This window comes from Apteryx mantelli, chromosome 5 (assembly GCF_036417845.1).
Source record: "Apteryx mantelli isolate bAptMan1 chromosome 5, bAptMan1.hap1, whole genome shotgun sequence".
Taxonomy (NCBI): domain Eukaryota; kingdom Metazoa; phylum Chordata; class Aves; order Apterygiformes; family Apterygidae; genus Apteryx; species Apteryx mantelli.
The window spans coordinates 36,081,348-36,108,689 of NC_089982.1; the positions used below are offsets into that span (position 1 = coordinate 36,081,348).

At 37.3% G+C, this 27,342-nt stretch overlaps 1 protein-coding gene across 4 annotated transcripts in view; it reads right to left on the reverse strand.

Annotated features, from left to right (window-relative positions):
* NR3C2 (nuclear receptor subfamily 3 group C member 2) overlaps positions 1-27,342 on the reverse strand; it is a 229,885-nt gene that overhangs the window by 93,341 nt on the left and 109,202 nt on the right. For all 4 annotated transcript variants that reach the window (XM_067297802.1, XM_013951706.2, XM_067297803.1 and 1 more), the window contains one exon: positions 6,052-6,191. In XM_067297802.1, coding sequence (XP_067153903.1) covers positions 6,052-6,191 — 140 coding nt within the window. The remainder of the gene's footprint in view (positions 1-6,051; positions 6,192-27,342) is intronic.

Genomic DNA, 27,342 nt, shown 5'->3' on the forward strand with positions numbered 1-27,342 from the left:
CTAAACTTCCTCATTCTTTGCTAGTTGTAAGACCAAGACACTGTATGACCTAGATGGCTCCCAGACCTCCCATCCACCTCCTTTCTGAAATATTACCAGAATATGCCTGTTCTATGAGTATTGTATCTGACATTTAACATATATCCGATATCTATTCTTGAGCTTCAATCATAGTTTGTCATGCAGGTCACATATGTCCAACAGTCACACAGACACCTTTTCCTCCCTGGCTTTCAAGTATTCTATTGTAATACATGCTCCATCCTTAATTAAGCTTTCCTTCATTTGTGTCAGCCTTTTAGCTGCCTGCTCCCCCCGCCCCCCCCACCTTTTTGGGGTCCCACTGCAAACATTTCTGGCTCCTTTCTCCTACCAGCCTCCTAAATGCTGAGCTCTTAGTAACTAAAGCCAATCAGGTGCAGGAAATAATAAAAGACTTCAATTCACTGAGCAGTACTGCCTGCCAGAGTGAAAAAGAGGGAGTCTTTATGTCTATGAAAGCATGGAAGTCTGGTGGCAGCTTCAAATCTACAAAGACTAAATTTTTTAAATTTTATTTTACACCTATTAAACATAGCATATCAAGCAGAGTAGCAGCTGCCGCATGAATTTGACCAGCTCACTTGCCCTCAGCAGATCACCCATCTGCTTGCTCTTCACCTAATATTGCTGTTTGATAGGGTGTAAAACAGATTCTTGTAACAGGTCAGGAACAGAGTCAACTTCAAATCCCACACAGAAATTTCTATGAAAACATATGGACATTTATACTGAGTGATGTTGAATTTAGAGAGGTCACTGATCTTATAAAAGTGGATAAAATGAAAATTGCAGCCTGTGATGGAAAAACACTGACTCCATTATAGTGAATGAACAGAAGAGTGGAGAGAGTGCCATGGTGAAGAACTGTATACATAATTAGTTCTAGTAATACAGACCTATAAAATCCATGGGTATACACATTACAAAACAGTGGGGAAAACATTTCTATAATGTCTCAAATTCAGCTTCTACAGCATAAAAAATATTCTTTCTTTAAATGACAAAAAAGGGAGCCTTTTCTGTTCATCAGGAGTATGTTATTAAAACTTTAAGTTATGCTAATTAAGCAAATTATTCAAGGGCTAGGTATTCTGGCATTTAAATTCTCCTAGCTTGATATTTTTTCCACCCCAATTCAGATGAAAATTTTAGGAGACACAGAAAGAGGTTTTAACTTCCCTTTAATTCCTACTTGGAGACATTGAACTTTTGGAAGTGTCTTTATACACAGCGCATGGGAAAGCGATAGGAAGATTACCTGCTTCTGAAAAAAACATTAAGCCTGGCATACCACTGCCCCTCTTGTGGTGCCTTCTGGAAAGAGAGACAACAGAGCACTTCTGAAAAAAGAGCATCCGTGGGATATTATGTATCTGGCCCACTGTCAAATGGCTGCACAGTGCCTTTGCTTACCAAAGAACTGAATTTATTTACTAGTGAATTTTGAAGCTGGCAACAGTTTGCAATCCTTCATGCTAAGATGATTCTCTAGAAGGCTACTGGATCATTTTGGTTATGGCAAGACGATTAGCCTCGGTGGCTTGCACAGCAGCCTCAGAGCTACCCCGAGCAACTGGTGGGTTGGGCCTCTGCATCTTGCTGCCCAGGTTATTTTATTCCTATGTTCTCAAAGTGGTCTGGCACGAAGACAAATGAAGAATGCCACTTCTCTTCCGTAACCCTAGCTTTGAGGCAATCTTGGTTCTCACAGTTGTGCATAGTCTTTACAGATTGTTACACAAGAAACTTCATCTCTTCCACTATTGAAGGGAAGTCTTGGATAACCCGCTGTTCAAACATTCAGCAAAGGTACAATTTCTTTGTTACTATCCTGCTCGTGGAGGTGCATATGACTTATTTCTTATATTCAGTAAGCCATTCAAATAAGACGGTATCAGATTAGACTTTGAAAGAACTTCCTTCAGCCAAATTTCCCCCTACTTCAAACAGACAAATAACAAAAGTTCAGGTAAAAAAAGAAATGCAACCCTAGAACCTCCTTCTGTGACTACGTTTCTACCTCAGAGGCAGGAGATCTACATTTCTGATATAAAATAACAGAACTAGCCTTAATGCAAATCCTTTGAAGCAGAAATCAACAACAAATCTGAAATTTATTGAACACCGCTTCTTTCTATTTAAAGAAAATAAGGACAAGCTTCAGTATAACTAATATGACATAAACTGTTAATTCCTCCACTTTAAGTAGCCAGAAATCTCCCAGCAAATATGAAAAACAACTGGAAGACAACAGTCATTTTTGCTGTAGCCTTTAGCACCATTTGGAGGTGACAATCTGCCTTCCTCTTTTCTTACATTCAGGCCAAAAGAAGAGTAAAAGATTAACTTCAGAGATTTAAAATGCAATACAATTGTCATTTAGGACAGATTACTTCATGCTTCTCTGGAACTTGAACAAATGAAGAATAAAAATGCAAAGCCTACACAAGAACAGCTTGCGACTGCTGACTTCAAGCTTTTACTCTCCTTAGAAAAAGCTAGTTCAGTGTAAATAGAGAAAATAAGACTGGCCAGGTGCTTTAGGTTCCCTCATAGTATAGTATAGTTAGTACCTTTTCAACATATGACTCTGCTATTTAACATAAACTAAGTAGAAATAATTTTATGATGGACAATGTCTGTAATTTAGAAAGTCACACAATATTCTTATTCCAGGGGGAAAAAATTATAAAACTTGGAAATTTCAAAATCAAATTACCTTTTTAGAAAATCTAAATTCATGCACCGAAATGTCTCTTAACTCTTACAGTGTACATTTATCAACAGTTATGTGGTTAAAGGACTTTAGTATTTGCAAGGCAGATTGAATTTATTCTAATGACACAGCCACATATCTTCATACCAGACTCCTGTTCATCACGTCACTTCAGCAAAAAGTTCAAGCTTATTTGATACCAAAATTTTGCACTTCCATAATTTACATTCCTGCAATGAATTCTGTCTGAATTACTTAAAACTGTCAGCAATAAACCCATGTTAATACTTGTTTGCCTAAAATCTCCTTCTCTTAAATTTAATACATTTTGTGCAAGTCCAGAAAAATAAGATCCACTGAGGACATGATTCCCAGATTTGGAAATTGAAAATACAAGCTTTAATCTCTTTGTTGTTGTAGATTTTTTTTGTTTTGTTTCTAAATTTCAATGCAATTGTCCTTTCCCGTTACAATCTGGCTGTTTTATGATATTTCAGGGGAACACAAGGCAATTAGCACACAAAAGCTGTTCAAGGTGGCCTCACAACAAGTTAACAATTCTATTTAAGAGCAGAACAACTGGGTGGCATGCAACATTCCCTTTCTCCAAATCTTCCTTATTTCTGTTTGTTTCCATGCTTTTTGACACCATTTGTATCTATCCCCCTTGTTCTTCCACCTGAACACCAGCTGCTCTCTCCCAGGATTTCCGTCCCACTGAATCTTTTGAAGGCCTAGCAGTATATAATTTTTTAAACTAAAATAAATAAAACTTTCATTTAACCAGCAGAAACTGATGAACAAAAAGGCTCCTCCCTTTCAGGGAGGAGAGTTACTCTGTTCAAAATGGCATGAAATTTAGCTATCATTTTGATAAAAACTGGAGGTGGATACCACTTTTGAAAGAGTATGATTTCTTAATTCCTTTAACCTTTTCTTGCTAATATTCTACAGCTTACTTTTATGCTCAACGTTATGACTTGTGGAATCCCACAAGAACCTTTAAAAAGATGACAAAAAACAGGAAGATTGAAGCTGAAATTCAAAATTTTACTGAAATGTATCAAGCCCTATTCTACCAACACTGAAAAAGTCATACAAAAAGAAACATTTTCAAATAATTTTATCTGAAACATATATATATTGAAACATATATAAAAATATATAAAAGTGGTGCCAAACTTGCACTACTTGTGTAACACCACCATGACTGGCAGCATCAAGACCTCACAGTCATGTGCATATCAAGCAGCTGGGCAGTGTTCATATACCACAGGTTGGAACCCATATATGAATATAATAATTCTAAAAATACATTTTATACCAATTTAATCTTCAATCATTAGGGAAAACAGAATTGGAGGGGGATGCTGGAGGTTTTTTTGCCTAGCTGTAATTACTCATAACAGCTACATCTTTATACAGATTTTTATGCCTGATTACAAAGTAATCCTATCTTAACAATTTTGGATTCTGAGATGTCAAAACCTAATCTTAGTGCTTTGTTATCTCCTAAAGGGAATCCTCCAAAAATTTTCAGAAATTTCTGTAAAGTAGGATATGGATATCTATCAAATTATCTCAGAAAGGACATCAAACGTGAGACAGAAGGCAAATGTAGAGAACTAGGACCTTGAAATTATGGTGACTTAAGACTGGGAAGGAAGCTTTCTTGGAAGGCAGGGAAGGAGGAAGAAATCTAACAAAAGGTGCTATCACCCACCTCACACAGTAGGGGTATGTGAGTGCGTTAAAAAACAAACAAACAACCCCCCCCCCCCAAATCTCTCAACATGCATATTTTATATCCAAGACCAACTTAGACCTGTTTGTCCTAATGTCCATTCATCAAGATTTGGGGTGGGGGCACAAGGAGGAAATCACTAAAACTAAATCATGTTTTCCAGTTCATGTAGTACATTAAGTCACTAAAAACTTAACCCCAAAGTTAGGGAACGAGAGCATCGTGGTTAGCTACTGCACAACAGTAAGAGAAAATGCTTTCAGAAGGGGGAAACATTTTCCATGTCTTTATAACCTTGGAAAGTTTATTTCAATTAGCTTGACACATTTTGAAGATAGATGGGATAGAAACTACAAGAGGACTTGACGCGCTGTATCCCCAAGTCCTCCAGGTCTACTTAACAGAGAGATAAATCCTTACTGCTACCAGTAGTAGATTTAAAGGCCACAGAAGAAATTAATCACATCACACACTGCATCTCTCTTCTCAGGGCACAAGCTGGACACCATGTTAAGAACCTATTTTCTTCCTTCTAGGTTTTTTCTTCATCAAAATAAATGAATAAATATAGTCCAGTGGTTTATAAGAACATCTCAACAGCAAAGATGTCAAAAAGTCATACAGTATTTATGTAAATAGTATTTATGTAAAGAGTACTTATACTCTTTATGTATCATGAACTCTTAATCACGTATTAAAAACTTATTTTTATCACTTGAAGAAGTTGCTTACAAAGTCTCTAAAGGTAAAACATTTTCTTTTATTTTAATAACCCAAGTCATAGAGAGGCAAACCCCACTAGATGTCCTGCAGCACTCTAAGTAATCTTAACTGACTTCTCTCCATCATGGCACCCAGGAAAGACTAGCTATGCCATAACTAACATGGAATAGGGAGATGTCAGCTAAGCACTTGTGTGATGACAAAGCTATTAAAATACAAAGTCCTAGTCCTTAATGAAGGAGTAGAGCATCATGATCTCTAAGAGATGCATGACGATCAGTTCCTGCTTCCTTACCAAACCACTGCAGTACCATAAAGCCACTTCTCTTTTGCCGACAGATAAAGAGATGCATAAATGAGTCCAAAGCACCAGAGATACGCACAGGTAGATAACTGACCTGAGCAAATCGTGCTGCCATAAAAGGCTGTCAAAGCATGATGAGACATCCCTATTCATCCTCTGGTACAGGAGAGGCAGGAGCATGTTTACATCAATTGTATTCATGCCCAATAGAAATTTTAAAAAAGTCACAGATTGGGGGGGAAGGAGCAGAACCTTGATTAAGTAGTGGCATAAAGTGACACCATACATTATTTTAAAAGGGTGTACATTAGAAAACATCACGGCATATTCTACATTCATAATACCACATGCAATTGGAGTCCATTCAACAAATATTCTTGTTTCATATTAATGACATAGAACTTCATCAACAGGAGAAAACCTACAGGGAAAATGTGTGTGTGTGTGTGTGTAAAAAACTCTACGCACATATTTTGTCTTGTTTTTGTTGTTGTTGGTGGTTTTTGTTTTGTGTTTTTTTACCTTCTACTGCTCTCTTGAAGAAAACTTTACAGCTGCCACATGTAACTACCCCATAATGACATCCAGATGCCTCATCTCCGCACACCAAACACACTTTGGAAGGTCTTGAAGATCCAGTTGATACACTTCTCAGTGAAGAGCTAGAGCGGAAAAAAACCAAACAAACAAAAAACACAAAACAGTTATGACTATTTCAAATCACACTTGCCATAAGGCAAAGGTCAGTTAAGAATTTACAACAGGTATATTGCTCAGAGTACCTAACAATTAGGAAACCACAACTCTTACTGGCAATGCCTGGTTGAATACATGAGTTGCTTTAATTAGTAAATAAGTCTGTTTTAAAACATCCATAATCTATCAATGCTAACGTGAGAAGTTATCACAAGGGCAGATGATTAAAACTGGAAATAAAGAACAAAAACAAACCACTCTGTCAATGACCACATAACTACAAATTTTCTTCTTCTTTTTGCTTTGTTTATTTTTCTTTCAAGCCTTTATAGTTAAAGTATACCCATAATAAAACTGCTAAGACAATTTTACGGAGTAGTGGAGTGAGCTGGTATGCACTCTCTTGTTTGCATCCTGGCTTACTACCTTGAGCTTGTATCTAATATTTCTGTAATCGAACAGCTTAAACTCTGAAGCAGCTCTGAAACATTTTTATGTTCTACAAGCATACAGTATCTTTCTATAGTACCATAGGTGCCAGAAAAGAAGGGGGTTTGGAAAACATTCTGAAGTTTTAGAGACTGATGCATCTTGCAAACCCAGCTTCAACTATGTACCACATTGTTAAAACATGGTGTATTTTTGTTGTGGGGTTTTTAACCATGACTCTCTGAAGATATCTTTAGGAAATATTTTCCATTGGCAGCTCTAAAAGACAAAAACAACTTCTTCAAAAACAACTCACTCATTTCATGATGCAGTGAGTCTCCTCCCTCCCTCCCTCCCTGGGGAACTGGAAATGGCACCCTAATAAAATCTGCATGCTTGGAGAAATGTGCCAGATTAAAGGAGAAGAAAGCTTTGGATCCCTCCCACGCCTTGGAAGGGCTGAGGAGAATCTTTCCTTCAGTGTAGCCTTTCTTCTCCTGGCAGATATGACCTCTTGCATTTCTTTATATATTATCATTTTGAATGCTGTCAAACAATTACGAAAACAACCCTGAAAAATTTTACGCCAGTGGTGAAATAATTCGATAGTTCAAACTGCAGGTCACAGAGTATTTGTCAGTCGGTCATTGGAAAACAAAGTTCACAGGTATTGAATTCAAACATAAGATAAAAACATAATTCAAACATAAGATAACCAGTTTGCTTAGGAAATTTCAAGTATGCACACTCTGCCTTTTTTTACTTTATATTTTCCTTTAAAGAGCTATAAAGAGGTCAAACAATTTATCCAGGGACACAGAACGAATGTCACTCTAGATCAAGAACCACAAGTCTCCTGGCTTGCAGCTTTACTGTAACATCCAAAGCAAATAGCTTTTAAAAGACAGTGTTCACATACTAATCAAAATGTTCAAAATAGTACTTCTCGTCTGCTTTCTAGTCTGTTAGATTTCCTAGTTTTATTCCTTATGCTATTTATACTTTCATTACATAACATAACACTATTTGATAATTGCTAGGTGATGGCATTAGCTGGTCTATTAGAGAGACAAAGGAAAGTCTCACCAAATATGGGTTAAAAAAAGTCTTCTTTGCTCAAGTCACAGTCATATCTAGGCACACTGTATTAATATCTCTGTAAGAAAAGGCAGGTACCTCAGGATTTAACAGAATTACTTATTCAGTGTTGTATTTTAGCTTTACATTTTGATTCGTTTAGGCTAAGAATGGGACATGGGTAAAAACCCCTCTTCCCCCTCCAACACAGTTCTTACTGTGTGAAAAAAAGCCTCTCATTAAGCAAAATTCTTCAAAAGGCATCTGCTTTCTAGAAAAAATGTCAATAGCTCGGAAAGCTAACTCCTTCAAAATGATTTTTTTTTTTGCTTTTTCACTGCAAACTGCAATCTTTTGTCTGAAAAATTAAACATTTCAATTCTGACATTCCACTGTAATGCCTTGAGGCATTTCCAATTTTGATGCTGCATGTTCCCATTTCTTCTTAAAACCAGCAAAAATTTTCTTACCATATGACTGCCATAATGCATAGTCTTTCTACCCCAAAAAAAGTCTATGCAATTTTTTTTCTTTTTATACCTAAAGAAAGGTAATTCAGTGAGAGAGCTCCTCCTATGGAGAAAGAGAAGGTTCCAGAATATCACAATAGCATTTTAGAACAAATATATACACGTGTGTGTGTGTGTGTATTTCTTATTTTCAGTTGAAAATAAATTGTCATGTAAGATTTGCAGATGGTGGGGGAGCATTTTTTTTTTTTAATATAAGCTATTCTTTAGAATTGTTAGGTTAAAAAAACAGTGAAGACAAATTGAGACAGCAGCTGATCCATGACTGTCATTAAATGCCTACCTAGGACATTATCTATAGCATATTCTATACAGCACTTATCTAGACGAAGGGCTTGAATACAGCTGAAAGATACAGGTACAGCTTGAATATAAAGCATATATTCAACTATTCAGCAACAGCATCACAGTTAGACGCTTAATATTCTGGAATAAAACGCAATTTACTTCCATACATCATTTTAATCAGTTCAAAAGTGAAATAGGTTAAAATACAGATGAGATATTTTTACTCCGAAAAGGAACATCCAACACAGAGCAATTCCCACTCTATTGCAAAGAAGCTTTGAAATTAGCTGTTGGTACTTAAATCTCCACCAACTTTTGCCAGCTTAAGTTCTCACTGCATACTACCAAACAGCGCCTTGCTTGTTTTTTTTAAATTTATGTTCTTTTTCATCCATGCCACACCAAAATATTTTCCAATTTAAAATGCAGTTATATTACTACATACAGGAGGTACAGTGCTGTTTGCACATTCATGAAAATAATAAAATGCTGAGTTCTAAAATTATGTTCAAATCATATTGCTAAACCTCAAATTTAGTCATTCTCTCCATGGAAGCTGTTCTTTTCTCAGTAAGGGTTGAACAGATCATTACACTTTTTCCTCCTAAATCCCTTTTATATTCACACTGACATTCTTTTCTTAATGACTTGGCCATAGTGAATGAGATTTGCATCAAGATCTGGTTGGTGAAGAAACTATCCCCCTGCCCTCAATTCAAGGCCAGATATTCAGCTTTAATGACACAAACACATTTGTTTATCACTTTTATTAAATCAATTACTTAATTATTCAATATAGCTCTATACCCTATTATATTTATAGAGATAAACACTCCACTAAAATAGCCCTACTTTTCATGCATGCTCTATCCTACTTAAATATTTCCCTTTTAGTTAGTTTCCCTTAGAAAAATCCCACATATTGCAAGTATGCAATCCTACAGTAAATTGGAATTTGGAGAAAGCTACAGGCAGGTAACACTTAACAGATAAAAACAAGACACTGAATTCAGTAGATTATAACAAGTGTATACCTTAACTTAATTTTAATTCTTTCTTTGTAGATCAGTTTGACTCTTAGCATCCAGGTGAAAAGTTTTGTTATGTAATACATCATTCTGTCTTTTGAAAAATATAACAGTTGGTCCAAATAAGAACTGATACTATAAACAAAGATCGAGAACTTTATAATTGATTTCTTGGACAACAATTGGGCTACTGCCAAATATGTATTTGAATGACACCCTAAATCGAATGACATCAACAGGGTACAGCAGGACCGAGTCTTTTAATCTTCAGACCAAGTGAAAACACTGCTATTATACATTTGCCCAAGTCCAAATTAACGACTGACAAGTATTGCTCGGACACTTAACAGTTTTAAAACAGCAAATTGAGCTACCTATAATAAGAACAGGGAATGTAATGTTTGTGCAGAGCTACCTTGTTCTTAGCTCAAAGACCCATTCACCAAGAGCATCAGATGAAGTTTATTCTTGCCAAAACCCACCGACCACATAGCTGAGAGCTCGCCTGTCTTCACTCTTATAAATTTGGTACTTTATTAATATACGGGAAATTTTACAATAGTTTGCAGTCTGGAAATACCTTTCAGTGCTCAGTAATAAAATGTTTGCAATGTCAGAACTGGGGCATCAAGACAGAGCTGTAATCACTTGGTTAGAAGGAAAGAATTGCATGTGCCTTATCTATTATACGTGAGGACAGGACATATGTTTATCAGGCTTAAGAAATCACAAAAATTTCCAACCCCCCAAATAAGCAAGATAATTAGCATGTGCTTCACTAAAAAAGACCGATAATCCAGTATCAGGTAACACTCAATTAAAAATGGAAATTTTTCTTCTAAAACTATTCCCAAACTTTTAGACAAGGGACTACTACTGATCCAGAAAATTTCTTGTGAACAGCAATCTATCTTTATTATAAACTTCTAACTGAAAACGCAACAAAGATGATATGGTGCCCTAGCTCATCTGCTGGCTACTCATCACTGCTTTTAGATACCAGTGGTTTCTATAGTCTGATTAGGGTTTATTACTTTTATACCTCTACCATTGTATTTCCAACCTAAAAAAATACTGCAGGACTCAAGTACAAGAAATTCAACAGAACATACATGTTTTATCACAACAATTTTACAGCCAAGGGCACAGTTTAATGATGCCAAATGGATATTCTAAATGATTTGTAAAATGGCTGCTTAGATGGCTCCACCAGCAATTGTCACGTTGTAGGGTACGTGATTAGAAATAAGCCTGATTTATTATCTTCAACAGTGCAAATGCTGGCAGTTAATTACTGACCTTGACTAGCCATTGCCATCAAACTCATTTGTGTCTTTGCAAGTTGGCTTTAGTAATAGTTATATGGAGAATTAATTAGAAATAACAGATTTTGTAAAGAAGAGTCAATAAAACCATAGATAATCCAGCATTTTAAAAGCTGATTATATAGGTTATTATCCTTTCGAAACCAGATGTCATACAGAAGCAAAGTTTAAACAAACCTTTCCTCTCTGATAATAAAATAAAGCTTTCCAAAGAAGCACAAGCCACAATATGAACCCCAAACCAATTTGTTCCAAGTGCTTTTATTATTATTAGATCTAAATGAGTCCTGTTTAATTCCACATACATTGATTTTTCTTTTTGATACAGAAATTTTCTGGTTATAAAATAAGTAGAAGAAGAACCTGCATATACCTGAATAAAATAAAAATAAAACAAAAGCAAAAGGAACTCAAGATCAGCATCACATTTTCACCAAAAATCAAAAAGCTTTAAGAGGAAGAAGAATTAGCAGATTCAAGATGCAGAAGCCTGCCAGCAGGCTTTTTTCTGGCCTGTCATCTCATTCCTTAATAGCTGTAAACTCCAGATCAGCTTCTCGGAACAGCCCCGGGTCACAGACAGAGCTCTTTTTCCAATGGCTGGCACCTGACCACATCCCAGTTGACGCTGAAATACATGCAGATACCAAATCTAACCCTCCCGTGGTCAAAAGCAACAACCGCATACTGGATTTCAGTGGTACTTCAAAACCTGTGATCTGGCTAGTCTGGCTGAGCACGGGGCCAGAGTGCGGGTCCCACTCAGGCACCCAAGGGAAGCCCGCAGGTGAGGGTTGCCCCAGGGCCACCCTCGGTGCCTGGGAGCACAGAGCTCACCCCTGCAGCACAGCCACCCACACTGCTCGCACACCAGAGACCAGTCACAAAGTTAACTCTACACTGGAAAGAGTATTCTTTTCCCCTTCCAAATCTTTCCTGAATTTTTCATGGTTCCTACAGCTAACATTGCATTCCGAGGTGCTTCCTTCCACTTGTTGCTTCTCTGCCCAATTCTCCTAGGATCTTAACTCGCCATTTACTCAGCCAGCCAAGGTCACAGCATAAGCATCTCCTCTTCACATTCCTTCACATTCCTTCAATTATTTTTGTGCAAGTCCACACAGACATCATAATTTCACTGCCCAAGACAACTCTGGTAGTCATTTAGAAAACGTTATACTGGTCAAAATAACAGATTATTTTGTCCACTACACAGAGATCTTTATCACAGTCTCTATCAGTGGCATTTACCATTTCCTAATACCAGTTTCATCTTGTGCAGCTTGATTTTCTTAAAAAGTTTCACTGCAGGAAATGTACCCTGGTTCTCTTCTACAACTACTCGCGTAAATCAGATTCGCAGACTGGAAAATGGTATTTCTTAAATGTCAGACTGTATAAACCAATCTTCTTGTCAGCAGACCAAGAAAGCATAGAGAAGTAAAAACAGAGATGAAATGATCAGATTTTAGGAAGAGAAGGCAGTCACATGGGACTTCTATGAATGCTGAGTTAAAGGAGGAACACAGAAACCAAACAAACCCCTCTAAGCCTCAGCAACAATACTCCTGCATGCAGACACAGCAACGCCTACCCTCTAACTTTGGTAGCAAGGCATACAAATTGCCAAATAACCTAGCTGCAAATTCTGCTGACTGAGCTTCTCTGAGCCTTATCCTACTCCTGTTAAGGAGACTGACATTACAGAACTGGCTATGTTACCTTGGATAAAACAACAGGATCCATATTGGGGGGGGGGGGGGGAAGCTAAGAAGATTTTTAAGGCTCAGAAGTCATCCTGAGCAACAAGATCTGGATGTTTTAGGGAAGCTAAGTGTATATTTCAGTGATATTAGGCACCAAGTGTAACACGAAGTAGTTTATGCTTACTTGGGCATCTGGAGTACTGTATCAGTTCATAAGAAATAAGTGGTCAGGGAAAGATTTCATTTTTTTTGAATGATTTCTGTCTACTAGAATAATAAAGATAACAAAAATGTCCACTGAAAGTATATTTTTCCATTCAACTGAAATATTCAGGAAATTCAATTAAGGAAGAACGACCTGCCAGAAACTGGCACCTTCTTGCCCTACAAAGCAATTATTTTTGAAGCATCCCAACTACAGAATCGTGAAGCTCTTAATTGGATGGCTTTGTTTGCTGGTTTTGTTTTAGGTAATGCTGAAGAACTCAGGCAATCACTGCTGCTCATTGTAATTAAAAAATGAATCAGTATCTCACCAGAATGAACTTCTTTTACCATCTATAACTTTGAAGGTCTATTTTTAAGAAAGTGAAAAAAAGAAAAAAAAACAGTTTTTATACTACATTTAATTTAACAGATAGTCTCAAGCTTTTTTTTTTAAATCACAGATTCTTTTGCAAAACAGAATTTTCTGTTGTTTGGACTTCAGATACTGCAACTCTATTACAAAAATATAGCTTACAAAATTAATCTAGTATTTATACCTTTTTCTTTAAAGAAATGCTTACTAAGATGAAACACAGAAATCAGAGGAAAGCACAGTCAGTTAAGAGAGAGCAAACTACAAAATGATATGGTTTCTTTCCTCAGCAACTCCAGCTGTCACATTTAATTACTTTATTTAGCGATGCCTACAGGTCATATATCCCACTTTCATACCTGGATCTTCAATATGTTAACAAATGATCTCTAACAAACACTTGTAACAGAAAAGGCTCTGCCCTTTCTCCCAACCCCCCAAACTTAAAAAGATTCATTCAGGATTTTAAAAAAATGTATTTAAATTGCAGTATTTATTCAAGAGATTGAAACTGATGACTGATGTCACCAGTGAATAGGCTCCCATATTTAGATTAACCTTAAGGCATATGTTGATTTTACAAAATGAAGCAGGTGTACTACGCTCCTCCAATTTCCATTTACCATAGTGGATGTGGACAGGACACAGCATATTGCTCAGTCCAGCTCTAAGCCTTGACTTTTCCTTCACCCTTCTCTACTAAAATCTTTTGGTAGTAATTATAGTTGGCTATCCAAATTTTACCTTCAAATAATGTGTTGACTACAGAAAAATATAAGCTTAAGTGTAAATAAATGTGTGTTCTGGTGGACTGAAACTGAGCAGCACTTATCTCCTAGGGAAATCATTCAACTTTTTACCCACTGATCTACTGATCAGAGACATTCTGAAGAATAATATGCTCCAAATATTCTCCCAAAATGCACTTTTCTTCTAACTACTGTCACAATTTAACAAGATCCAACACCCCAGAGAAATAAAATTTACTTGTTCTGCAATTTTTTAGTACAGAAATATAGCCATCTGTTCAAATGGCATGGTTAACCTGGACAGGAAGTTTACTATTATGAGCAAAACTCCAACCTGGGAAGCCACAGAACAACAGGAAGCCTAAAAGGACATTTGTATTGACTTTTAATATTTGGTCCACTTACAGAATTAGTGCAGTTTAAATGCATGCAATGTTGGTGTTTGTCCTGTTGATTATAAATTGCAATGCATTGTATAGCAAGATAAGGCAGGAACAGTTTATCTGGAAAATGATCTAGTTAATTATTGAAAGTGGGGGGATTCATTTAACTCTTTCTTTTCTTGTACCCTCTCACCCACTGTGACTAATGGAAAAGACTAACGGAAGAGTGACACAGGTTTGGAAATCCCATTTTTCATAGCACCATCTCACCTTTCACCATTGAAAAATATTTAAACTAATCATGCACTCTGTTCACTCTTTTATGAGAGCATAGTAGTGTTTACTTGGTGATGCTCTGCTGCTTTCTTGGTCAGCAATATTTTAAAACTGCATAAAATGCAATGATTCAAGCGAGTTTCACCTGCTGATGCTAGCACCACTGGGAAATCATTACCGTAAGGAATTACAGGCAAGACAAGACTGCATGACTGTTTTGTCTACTGTTGTGGGCTTCCAAGACAAAAACAAACTCAATATGCAGGAACGAAGGAAAACATACTCAGAAACCAAACACAGATGCTACCTGTAGTAAGAACATCTCTTAAAAAACAACAACAACAAAAAAAAGTCTCCTCTTTTCAAAAAGAAAATTCACTACTTTTTCCATTCTCTTCTTTCAGAGTCTAACCAAGTAATTCCTACAAATATGGCACTTCTTTTGCTTGCAATCCTTATTATATGAAACTCTTCACACAGCAACCTGAAATGACATTAAAAGGCCAGAGTTTTGATCACTTTCAACCTAAAGATACATCGTTCTGTTGCCAAGACATCTATGGGGCATGTCTGCCAAAGGCTCCTCAGCATACATCCTAAAAGATCACCTATATGAAAAATATTAGTTTAAAACAGAAGCAGCTTAATCTAATTGTACTTAATCACATATTACAAACTCTGTCTTCTGAGCACATGATATGCTTTCAGACAAAGCCAGCACATCATGAACACCCTAACCAAGCAAAACAAGAAGTTTACAAGACATCTGTATTCAAATAAAAGAAAAAATTTAAATACTTCAGAATAGCAAAAAGTAAACTGAACTGCCATCCCAGTCTAATGGGGATTAAAACATCACAATAGAAAAACCTCCAGAGCAACCATGAAACCATAGGGAAAAAATGCACCAAAGCACAAAAAAGGTTACCACGGGAACAAAGGCTATTTTCCAACTTGTCAAATAAAAGCCCCAGTATGGCAAACTTTTACTCATAAAAGCAATCCCACAGACTTCTAAAGACAACACGTATAATTATTGCTTGAGCTAAAAGAATCTAATGGGGGGGAAGGATATTTTTCCCTTCCAACTCCCTTTTGCCCTCACAACCAGCAAGACAACACCAGTATGTATGTTGAAAGCATATTAGCACAACAGTAGCACTGTATGCTATATTGTAATTCCACATACAAACCAAAAATAGAGGCAGCAAAGCCTGCACAACAATCTAAACTTCATAAGCAAGACCTAGGCAAAATGAAATGCAACAGACATCTTACAGCATTGTTTATGAGGAGTCAGTGATGTAGAACTGAGTAATAGCATTCTGGTCCATAACCATGAGAAGTTCTTAATCCCAGCAGAATTTACTTATCTTGTAATATGCAATGAGTTTTACATATCTTTGTAAAAGGAAGGTTGGGAAAGAAATAATCTTCTAAAGATGATCTTAATCAAAAGGTAATTTTCAACAAGGTCAGGTGCAGTGCCTTCTGCTTTACTGAAAAGTATCCAGTTTAGCATTTGTTTCAGACAATACAGTAAAAGCAGAACTCCAGCTTTACCACAATCTCTGACTAACAGGTGTTTTAAAAGGCAAACAGTCACATTATTTTGAAATATTATCCGAGACTTCTAAAAACACTACTTGAAATAATGAAAGCTTCCTTTTAACTAACATTTTGCCATTTTAAGAGATTCAAGCTATTCATGATTTTTTAATGCATATAATTATTACTTGATACAAAAAATGAGAAGCAGCTTTTGCAGCTCTGGGCTGGGAAACTACAGTAGCAAGATGTTAGAGTAGTTTGTAGATTTGTCTTTCCCACTCTCCTGGTTCCACAGCACCAAGAAAACATCTTTCTAAAGCTAGAAAGTGGAAAAGCCAGGGCATTTTCCACTTCTGTCTCCTTTACAGTTCCCCCCTTGTCCCTTTTCTTGGCTTTTGCTACCTTTTGACAGTGTAATAAATAAGACAACAGTAGTGACCTCTGAGGACCATGGCAAGGTCACAGTAAGCAGAATACGCCTGCTTTGCCTAGGCAATACAGGGCAACCAGAAACAGGATTCACACCTGTCAGCTTCTAGGAGAAAGAGGAAAAGCACAGAAGGAAAAATAAGACTGGGCCCAAAGTAGCAACATCTCCTCACATCATCTCACCACAATGCTTCCCACTACACACAGAGACCAAGGTAAACTGAAAGAACCTTTTATCTAAGGAGCACCTCTTTCAAACCACATACATCCCAAGCTCCTTTCCCAATTTCTTCCAGTCCTAGTTCCCCTTCATCCTTCAAACCTGCCTACACATTTCTAATATTCCCCATTCTCCCAATGCTAATTCTGGACCCAGGTGCACAATTCACATCATTTAGAGATTACTTTTTTTTTTTTTTTTTTGGCCTTTCACAGTCTTTCACAAGAGTCACACTAGCTAGAACATCCATTGTTAATCACTTATTATCCATTGCCGTTCCAACGTCTGCTCTCCTCAAAGAATCCACAGAAATCTCAGTTTTCTTTTCGGTCTTTAGGTGTCACTGTGTAGATGGTACCCCAGTACAAAATAAATGGCTAGAAACTTCTCTTCTAATATTTCTCTATAGGACCCTCAATGGTGGTAGCCATCTTAACGAGCAACTTTAATAGACTCCTGTAATCAGAATTTCTGTAATACAAAATTTTTTTCACCTTCAGCAACTAGTATTTTCTACAAATCAGATTTATTTCAGGTCTTGAGTTAAACAAGAGCATCATCATCTTCTGTCCTCTCCAAACATGCAGGAACAGGTATTTAAGCTGTGTGCTTAAGCTCTATGTGACCTAGAACGTGGCCTATTTTAACAGGCGGGGAAGCTCACCCTAGTGCAACAATTTCTAATTTTCCTGACTGTGGCTTCTTTGCTTGGGCAATTACACCTCCAGCCTGCGCATATCTGCAAACATCATCTAGCTTAGGACCCACCTGGGAAACAGTCTCTCTATCTCACTCTTAGGATGCTTGCAAATAATCTGTAATCAAGTTTCCTCCAATACTTTTAGCTAGTTCATTAGCCATCATTTCTTCAAATGCTGAATCTGGTATGAAGGTGTCACTCTAAGGCTGAGAATTAACAGTCAGTGCTTTGAAATAAAAACAAAACAGAAACCCTCTCAGAAACGTACTAGCTTCTATTGCCAGGCGTGCTATTCCACATATTGTCTGGTCCACAGATATAACCCATACGTTATCTTTTTTCACAAGCAGATTGTGAAGTTCCCCTGTTAGGCTGTTTCTATAGGCCAACTTTCCATATAGGATTCTCTCATGTTTTCACATTGTGCTTTCCCTGACCAGGGTGAGGTAAGAAAGCCTTCTCATTTTCTCTTCAGGGCAAACAAACAGGTATGCAATCATCCTTCTTCCTTTCCTTCGGGAGGCAACTATCTATCCTGCACAGCTGTAGCAATTATATGAACAACTTCTTGGTCTAAAATTATGAGCTGATGGTAAAGGCCTCTGTGGTACCTTCTCAATAAACACACTGATAGAAACTCAAAGTTTTAAAAATATTCCCTGTTTTCATTCTTATTTGTATGACCCGTGAATTTCTTCATGGGTCATACATCTTGGAAACGGTTCCTGCCAGGTCTCATATCTGCTTGTAGAAATCGCGTGATTAGCAAGGGACATGGCAAATAGCAACACCAGACAGGGATATCACTTCCCACTTCTCCTACTTCTACTGTACAAGGTGACAACCTGTGAGGATCGTTTCTTTTATATTTACACAAAGGTAAAGTACAGTCCCACCTGTTGGTAGCAATATTGTTGACCATCACATTACTTTGTACGCTTCAAGTCCCTCTGTTTTTCCTTGGCTGTAGTTTATGCAGAGGGAGAGACAGTATGGGCCAAAAGAGAAATACAGTAACGAGTATTCAAAAGCTTAATTTCTAGAGCTGCTATTGCGGAAGGAATGTAAATACTTCTTTACTTCCTTCCTCCTAATTTGGAAAGCCAGATAAGCAGAAGGACTTGGAAAGAAGGAGAGAGTAGGAAGATGTGAGCACTCATCTTTTTAGGTTCTTCCCCTCTCCATTTTATCTCTGACAAAAGAGCTTTGTTTTGCAATGGAAGCATAGAAAAAACTGCTTTGAACTAGTCAGCACCACCAGCACTTAAAAAGACACTCCATACACCTACTACTATAGTATCTGGTATCATATTTCAGTATATATGTAACCTGCATGTGTACAAATGCACTTGTGCTGTATGCTTTGGAGTGATTCACAAACATTAATTTCACATGCCATTTAATTTGGATAGAATTATACCTATTTTAGACCTGGGATGATCATGACAGAAGAATGGTTTAGTTTGGTTGTAAAATAAAACAGCATCAGAGCTGAAAGTCAGTAGTTTAAACCCTCTCCCCTTCCAAAATTAAGACTTTCAAGCTACAGTACTACTGAACATCTGAAGATACAGACTTTAGTAACTAGATGCAGAGCTTACAATCAAGAATCCCTTACAAAATTAATTATAATTACAAAACAGGAAACCTCTGTTCCCATTACATAAGAATTCTATTGATAATTGTACAAGCAGCAAATAAAATCAGTAGTGTGTGTACTTTCAGAATAATCCAAAATCCAAGACCTTTCAAATTTCTTTTCTGTATTCTCACAGCAAGTATAGCCACTGACATATAACACAGTTATACTGTATTAAATAACTAGAATTTAATTTTAAAATCAATTAAAATATTCTTCCATTATATGTCAGAGTGACAAATAATAGCTTGCCGAGTGCCATGGAAAATTTTGGTCAAAGAGCAGATGAGGGCTGAAATCACTGACTGATACCTAGAGCAAAGACTTTTGGTAATTCTCCCACAGCAATCACAATTGCTGACAAAGTTCAAATTTGCCTTGACAGGATTGTCAAGGCAAACTAGAAATGTTCACAATTGCAAGTCAAAGAATTCATTTTTATTCAGCTGAAATTCATTCTACTGCTCACATATTAATGATACACAGTGCCCTATCTACCATGCTCTCTGGCTGAAGAGCTGAAACTCATATAGCAAAGACTAAAAGAAAATGAGAACATTCAACAAAACATAGGCCAAGAAAGGTGTGCTCTGCAACTAACATAACCACTGTTTCTCTCCTAAATCCTTGGCTGCGTGCTGTCAAAAATCCCTTACAATATATAGCAGGCCTTGGTTTTGGAAGAAAGCTTGCATTTAACTTCAGTGGGAAAAAGAGCTGGTATAGTAATTAAAAATACCATCAGTTCTTCCTCATCATGAAAATTATGTTTAACTGTTTGTGCACAAAAACATGCAACTCTAGAAGGAAACTGACAGTTAAGCATGCATAATTATGTGCTTATGCATAAATTTTAAAAATTTACATGAAGTAATCAAGGTGTACACAGCAGAGTTAGCAACCATTATTATTGTCTAAGCCATCACCCCTAGATCTTATTTACGCGGCCTCTATATAGTGCGCAGCCTTTCAGTTTTCTATAGCAAGGATTGTGATCTTTACATTCATTTTTAAATCATAGTATTATATTGACATAACAAGTCTCACAGAGTGCAATTAAAACCAAATAGAAAGAACCTGAAAACAGACATTCTTTGCCCCATTAAGCAATTTATGCCATTCTCAAAGAATGTGACTTTTTTTCCCTGCAACTGCTGAAATTATTTCTGCTATAAACAGGTGTACAATATGCAGTATAAGCACTTGGGGAAGAATGAGATAGATTCAGCAAAGAGTAAGTTCTGAGCGCCTAAAACTGAAAAGATTGCAGCAGTCTAAGTTAACTTTCTATAAACTGCTCAAGAATCTGTTAAGCCCATACTGCTCCCCATTTGCACCCCTTTGCAGCTTTCAGACCATCTCAGTCCATGTAATTCCTGGCGTGGGAGGCACAGCTCTGGTGCGCTGACATGCAGTCACAAAACGTAAGAGACTTAAAATTTTTCCTTACTTACATATCTGCTCTCCTTACACCCAAGTAGCATATACAAAATAGAACAAATACTAAACTCCAAAATGGTTTTAGTACATTTTAAAAAGTTAGTTGTCATCCTTAGAGCTCATTGATGAGTAGCAGGACTAATGAAACTCCGTTTCCTAAGTCTTCCTTCTTCGTGCTTGGAATCTACAACGTTCTGTAGGAGAAAAATTCAACCATCACCTTTCCTTTGGTGGGGGCACTAATTGGGCGTCTCTCTTTCATCCAGTCACTTATTTTAATGAAACTGGGAAGAGATAACAGCTGAAATTGAAGTAGGTAATAGCTACCCACTGTCAAATTTAGTTGAAGTTGGCTGACAATCAAAACTTATTAGGTGGGGAACACGTAGACAGCATGGTTACATAAACTTAATTTCCTTAGGAAGATGAGCTCCTGGACTTGCTATTGTAACCAATAATTCAACAGGGAAAAATGTCGAAAATCCTATAATCACTTTAGAGCTTTGGACCCTCACGCATATTTGCTTATTCAATAAGCATATCTACTTAATTAAAGCACACAAGTTCCTTAGAAGAACCTGCCCTCAGTCCCAACAAGGGCATCTGAACACACATCCATACACAGAAACAAACCCCCTCTGACTTCTCTTCTTGCCAGTCCGTCTACCTCTCACATGCCTGTGGTCAACACAGCCTCTGGCACTCACCATTTTTGTGTCACGGCACTCAAAAACTTAGACACAGAGGCTGAAAGCACCCTGAAGATGCACACGGGAGCCTGCCGCAGCAGTCAGAGCATTACCTTCTTTCTTGTATCCTGAGGGTACTTTCAGAGAAAGGGGTGGGGACTCCCACTTTGTGACAAAAATGAATATTTGATTTAGTTGATTCAGAACTAATTTATCATTAGTGAAACCAGCAATTACAAAACTTGTTAACAGCTCTAAGTCCCAACTTGTCTGAGTTAAGCTGCTGTAACTGCAGTCTGTGACTTCACTTTTCTCCACGCATCCTGTAATACCACCCATAGGTGGAATCCTACTACTCTGTTTAAAGCAAGTAGAAGACTTAGGGCCAAACAGATCAGATACAGTCAAACACCACTTTGTTAGGTTCCTTTTTTTTTTTTTTTTAAATTCAGATGACTGAAGCACAGTATTTACTTCTAAAAATGGCATTGACAAGTCAGTGGGCCTGTCATTTTGCATATCAGAAGTAGTGCTAACAACTACATCTATGTGTCTCTGAAGTTCTTTTGCATACCTCTGGAAAAAAGAGTTTCCATTATGATGATGATACATATATTTTTATTCAGTGCATGAACAGTTAGCTTTTTTGATTTAAACTGACAAGAAAAAAAAGCTTTTGCAGCACTTAGCAGCTGCAGGTATCTCATCTCATTTCACTCACTTTTGTTTTGCTCATTTTCCCTCATATATTCTAGTTTTCCATAGAAACACAGAAGTCTAGTTATTGAATCTTCAAAAACTTCACCACAGTGGATGGTGTATCTGGCTATAGTCATCTTCATGTGTGGTTTTGGACTCCAAATGTGGATTTTTCTTGAACATGTCCTTGCAGTATTTCCTGGATTTGCCTCTGAGCCATTCTGATTTTAATCAGGCGATAAAAAGGGACTTTGGGTCATGTTCTGTCCATCCTTCTCTTTGAAAATCTACATTGGTGTTCCTGTATCTATGGAAACAGTGGTTCTGAGTGTTTGAAAACACTTGTAAGAACCCAACACCTAAAATTCTTTTCCAGGCCTTTTAAATCAGCAAGGACTCAAAGACTGCTCAATTGGAACTGGTTAATGCTTGGAAGGAACAAGGCTGTTATCCAAATTTCATAGTCATATGGAGGAATGTTAATAAAAGTAAATGCATACCAAGCACTTGTTTGAAGTTCAGCGCTTCTTTCATTCCAGAAACACTGCTTTAATCTCACAAATGCTGCTCTGCCTTTTGTTATCCTCTTTCATGACTCTGTTGTCAAGCACAGCACTCAGAACTTGCTGCAGAAGTAGCAGAATTTGTCTGCAAATGTCAAGCTTGCACTGCTAATGTTCATGCTTTCTTTCTAGCAGAGCGAGGCTGAAGCAGAACCTCTGTTTTCCTTGCACCAGAGTTGAGGCCGAGCTGCTTGGCAGAACAATCAAGAGAGTTAGTACTTCGCTCTCAAGCACTCAGAAACCAACACACAGTCACTGGCAGAGAGCAGGCTGCAGGCTGTCAGCTGAGTGACCTTGGATTTGATGCGAAATTGCTGAAAGTTGGAAACTCCACCAATGACAACATTGCATGCAGTTTCCTCTATTAGTCTCCAAATAGGTCAAGAAGCAGCTTTGCCTAAAAGATACTGAGGCAGATCAGGGTGTGAACAAAGCCTTGCTTCATGCCTTTCTGACAGCAAAAGGCTCCGACATTCTGCCTTGATAGAAAATATTTGCCAGAGTTGCCAATTCATGAGATTGCCTGGACAGCTGAATTTTGCTGAAGCCTGAAGAAATCCTCGAGATTTATGGTATTACAAGCTTTGGTTTGCCTGACAAAGACCATACACAGGCTTTTATTCTGTTCTCTGAGCTTTTCTGAAATTTCCTTCGCTGTAAAATTGCATTAACTGGTCCTCAACCAGACCAATTCTCCAAAGGATCTTTTCAGCAACCCAACCAACTGGTCTGCTGACCATTATTCCAGCAAAGATGGAAGTTTCTTTTTGCTGCAAGAGGTGACAGATGACACCAGTTTCTAAAGTAGAGTGGTTACAGCATGAGCTGTAATCTTTCTTTTTGTACAGTTGAATGTTTGCATTCTTGAACTTCAGAGGAACCATCTCTTGTCCTTAATGACTGTAAACAGTTGTGCCTAGCTTCAGGCCAGGCGGTGCCCTCTGACCAAATAATCCAGCAGGAGTACTACTGCTGCCCGCTCCCCTTCTCTGCAATGTTTACAGGACAGATATAGAAGAGTTTTTGCTATTTTGCTGCCAGCTGCTCTTGGGTGGGTAGCTGTAGAAGTTCATTTAATGCTTCGTCAGAGATGACAGATGGATATTTTAATAAACTGTTGCAGTGTTTATGCCACTGATTCAGGATTTCCTTGTGTTAGCTCAGTGACCATCCCAACTCTAGACCAGTGTAACACCACTACATTTAAAGCCACAGACTAGTTTTAAGCAGTCATAGAAACACTTGGCATTTTCCTGACTTAAAGCTTGCATAAATTCTTGTGCCTTTTCTGCCATTATAATTACAGTCTAAAGCAATGACACCCCCCCTCCCAACACGTTTTTGCAGGAACCACTCATGCAGCCACAGCAAATTCATGGTGGCCACAGCCAAAGCACAGCTGATCAATAAGCTTTTACATGGCAACCACAAATGCAGGCCCTAGGGACTCTCTGTGGTCACTGTGATAGCTCCTAAAACACACTGGTCTCAACTGGCAGCAGCAGATTTAACATCTAAATAAAAATACAGGAAAAGAATAGACCAAAATAGGCTTTCATAAATACTGTAGGTACTAGTCATAGTCCCCAAAACTAAATAATGCAAGTAGCTGTGCTTCTTAAAGCTTAAATTTACTATGGTTGCCTTAAAAAAAAAATCCAAGAAGTTTATGAATGAATATTGATAAATTGCTGATCGTGATGTGCCGTAATTATTCTTAGAGCATAAGGTCACAATCCTAAATTATGAAACTGCTGAAATAATATTTTTAAAGTTTCATCTTTCCGTTATGCATAAAAATCTCTGCTAAGCCTGCAAAATCTTGACCTCAAATTTAAGGACATTATGCTAGTTTAATAAATTATATAGAAGGCTTGACTTGTGATCAAGAAGATATTAAGTCTTAGGTTATTATATTTTACATTATTTCTTTACTAATTAGACCTGAAGAGCTAGCATTAAAAATACAGCAACTCAATTCATTTCCATATTATTAACGAAACATGACATACATATTTAAATTCCAATGCTGTGAAAGAGATGGCAGGGATAAACTATATACACTGAAGAGCTGAAATCAGCTGATGTAAAATGTACAATCTTTTATATAAAAGCTAGGCATTCAACATTTTAACTTAAGCCCAAATTTATTTCAATGGGTATCATGTCTTACAAAAATACTTTTACAGAAAAAAAATTGGATTATTTGTGATACTACTTCCTTAAGCAAACATGTTTCAGCTTTATAATCCAAAAGAATTAGATTCCAAAGTTTCTTGGTAACTCCAAATCCTCTTCAAAATTGGAGAGTGTTGCTCTTCCTGATAAAGCTGCAGTGTGTCTGTTTGAATGACTAAAGTTAACCATGAAGACTGTTACTCAAGTTCACAAGTATGGCTATTGCTCCAATTAACTATTTATGAACTGTTCCACTGCTCTAGAAAAAGTGCACCGTTATCAGAAAAGAAATGCTCATTAGAAACCAGCCTGTTAAGGTATTTTCAAATATAACAGTGCAAGTTCAATAGACATATGCACATTATTTTTTAAGGGGAAAAGGAACAGAATTATTTTACTCTGGAGCTGAGTGGTTTAAATTTTAATGAAGAAAGTATTTAAGATTGTATTATAGGAAACAACATCTCATTGACAGAAACGTACTTAACATAGTCTTGTAGATTGTTTCCATCTCTTATTTCTGTGACCTTTTGCCCTACCCATGCATAAGCTTCCATTCTACCTTCATATAGAAACAGGGTGTAATTTGAAGACTGGAAGCAGAGACTGGGTACTGCTTTGAGGTGACTTCCTACAAGACAGAATCTCTGCCATCGCATCCCTTTATACCCCCAAATGCTATTGGGAATAACTCTTCAATCCAAACCTGAAATTCCTTTCCCTCCCCCCATCTTCCTTTTTTTAAAATGGAAGAAAACGTAAATTATTTCTATTAAGGTGAATAAGTGACAATTCTATTAAAGCGAAGAAGTGACAAAAATGATTCTCTTCTGATTAGACTAAGCAGATGGGAAATATGGGGGGGCCCAACCTTTCCTGACCTATCCCTTTTAACCAGTCAGTTGCTAATATCCTGAGACAAAGCTGCTCTGATTGTTACTGACAGTAGAGAAATATTATATACCTCATTTTTGTAGTACTGCAGTCCTCAAGTATTTCAAGAAATTCACGTCTGTGAGTAAGGTAATTACTTTTGCTTGACACTGTGCCCTTCATTCTCAGTTTTCCTGCAAGTTCCTTACTGAAAGTACCTAAGAAGCCATCTCATCTAATGCTCTGCCAGGCAGTGATATTTTGGACAAAATGCAAAAAATATTTCATAACTAAATTATTAGATTGATGAGTGACACTAAAGTGCTGTCAAATTGTTATTGAAGTTTACCTTCTAAATTAGTGCCTATCCAATTGTTTCAAATGCATATAGTTATGTTAGTCAAAATCAGCTTGTTGCTTAAAATACTACTGCATCCCACACATTTCTTCCTAGAAGATAACATAATGGAGCCCATCTGAAATACTGTCTGGCATGCTTACCTGTCTCAAGCCCTCACTTTATGCTGCAGTATTCTCTCCTGTGGTGAGCTCATAAGAATAACAGTTTCATACAGTAGTGCATGTGAGTGAATCACAATCTACACAAGGACACACTACCCCAAAACCTTATAAATGCAAAACCTTGCCAATACTCAGATGTTAATTTACAACTCACCTTTGATCTTAACATTTACCCACCCACACATCCACAGCTCTGAGAATTACTCCAGCGATCCAAATCTTCACACCACTTCACCAGGCTACTTTCATATTAAGGTAGTTGGTCCAACAACCTTTCCTTCCCTCTCCCCTCCCTGTCTTTCCCTCTTCTCTATGCCCATATAGAATGCCACCTAAAAATAAAATGGTATGTGAGAATAACAGAGGGAAATATTGAGACTTACTCCAGTAACAAAAGTATGACACTTTTTAGCTGCAGTATAATCTGGTGTTTTGTAGCCTTGCTGGAAAGTTATCATTCCTAGTTTCTCAATGCTACTCCCTCCAACCCTATAAAGCGCCAACGCAATCCACTTCAAAACTGCCTCAGATCAGATGCAGAAACATAATTCTGAGCTACTCTAAAGCTTTGCTGTAGTTCACTGTTGGCCTGCAGAGTGGAGTTAACTGAAGAGAGGACAACTGAGATGCCTGAAAAAGGTTAATCCCACCCACAATCCACTGAAAATATTTTTAATTTGCTGTAAGTATATATGAAATATAGAAATTATCAAATACAGATACCCACTCAAAGAAAGTGAGTATCACTCCTTTCATGTTTTCCCAGTAAGACAGAATTAGTCTTGAGGTGTGTGATAATCTCTTTAATGTACTACCATAGGGTTTATTTATAGTTATTCTCCTCCTGTATTTTCCAATAACCTTCTAGTCTTTTCACCTTTTAGATGAAGGCAACCTCTTCACATTTTATGTCTCACAGAGCCAGAATATCAATGTTTAACAATGATTCCCTGAAATCTCTTGGGAGAAAGGAAAAGATAGAGAAGAAAGGAATTAAGGAGTATATTTACTCCCATCTCTTGTGATTTCATGGTAATGTGGAGAGGAGGGGAAAAAGGAGAAAGTCCAATTTAGTGGTCTGAATGAAATATTGGAAGCTCTACATGCTTCCAAGGCAACTTCCAAAGAAAGTTTTTTGCATATGCAAGTCTGTCCATGGAAAGGCACCATATGTTTATACTCATTTATCCTTTATGCAATAAATACTTCATGACATTTGCATAGTCTGTTTTTTCTAACAATG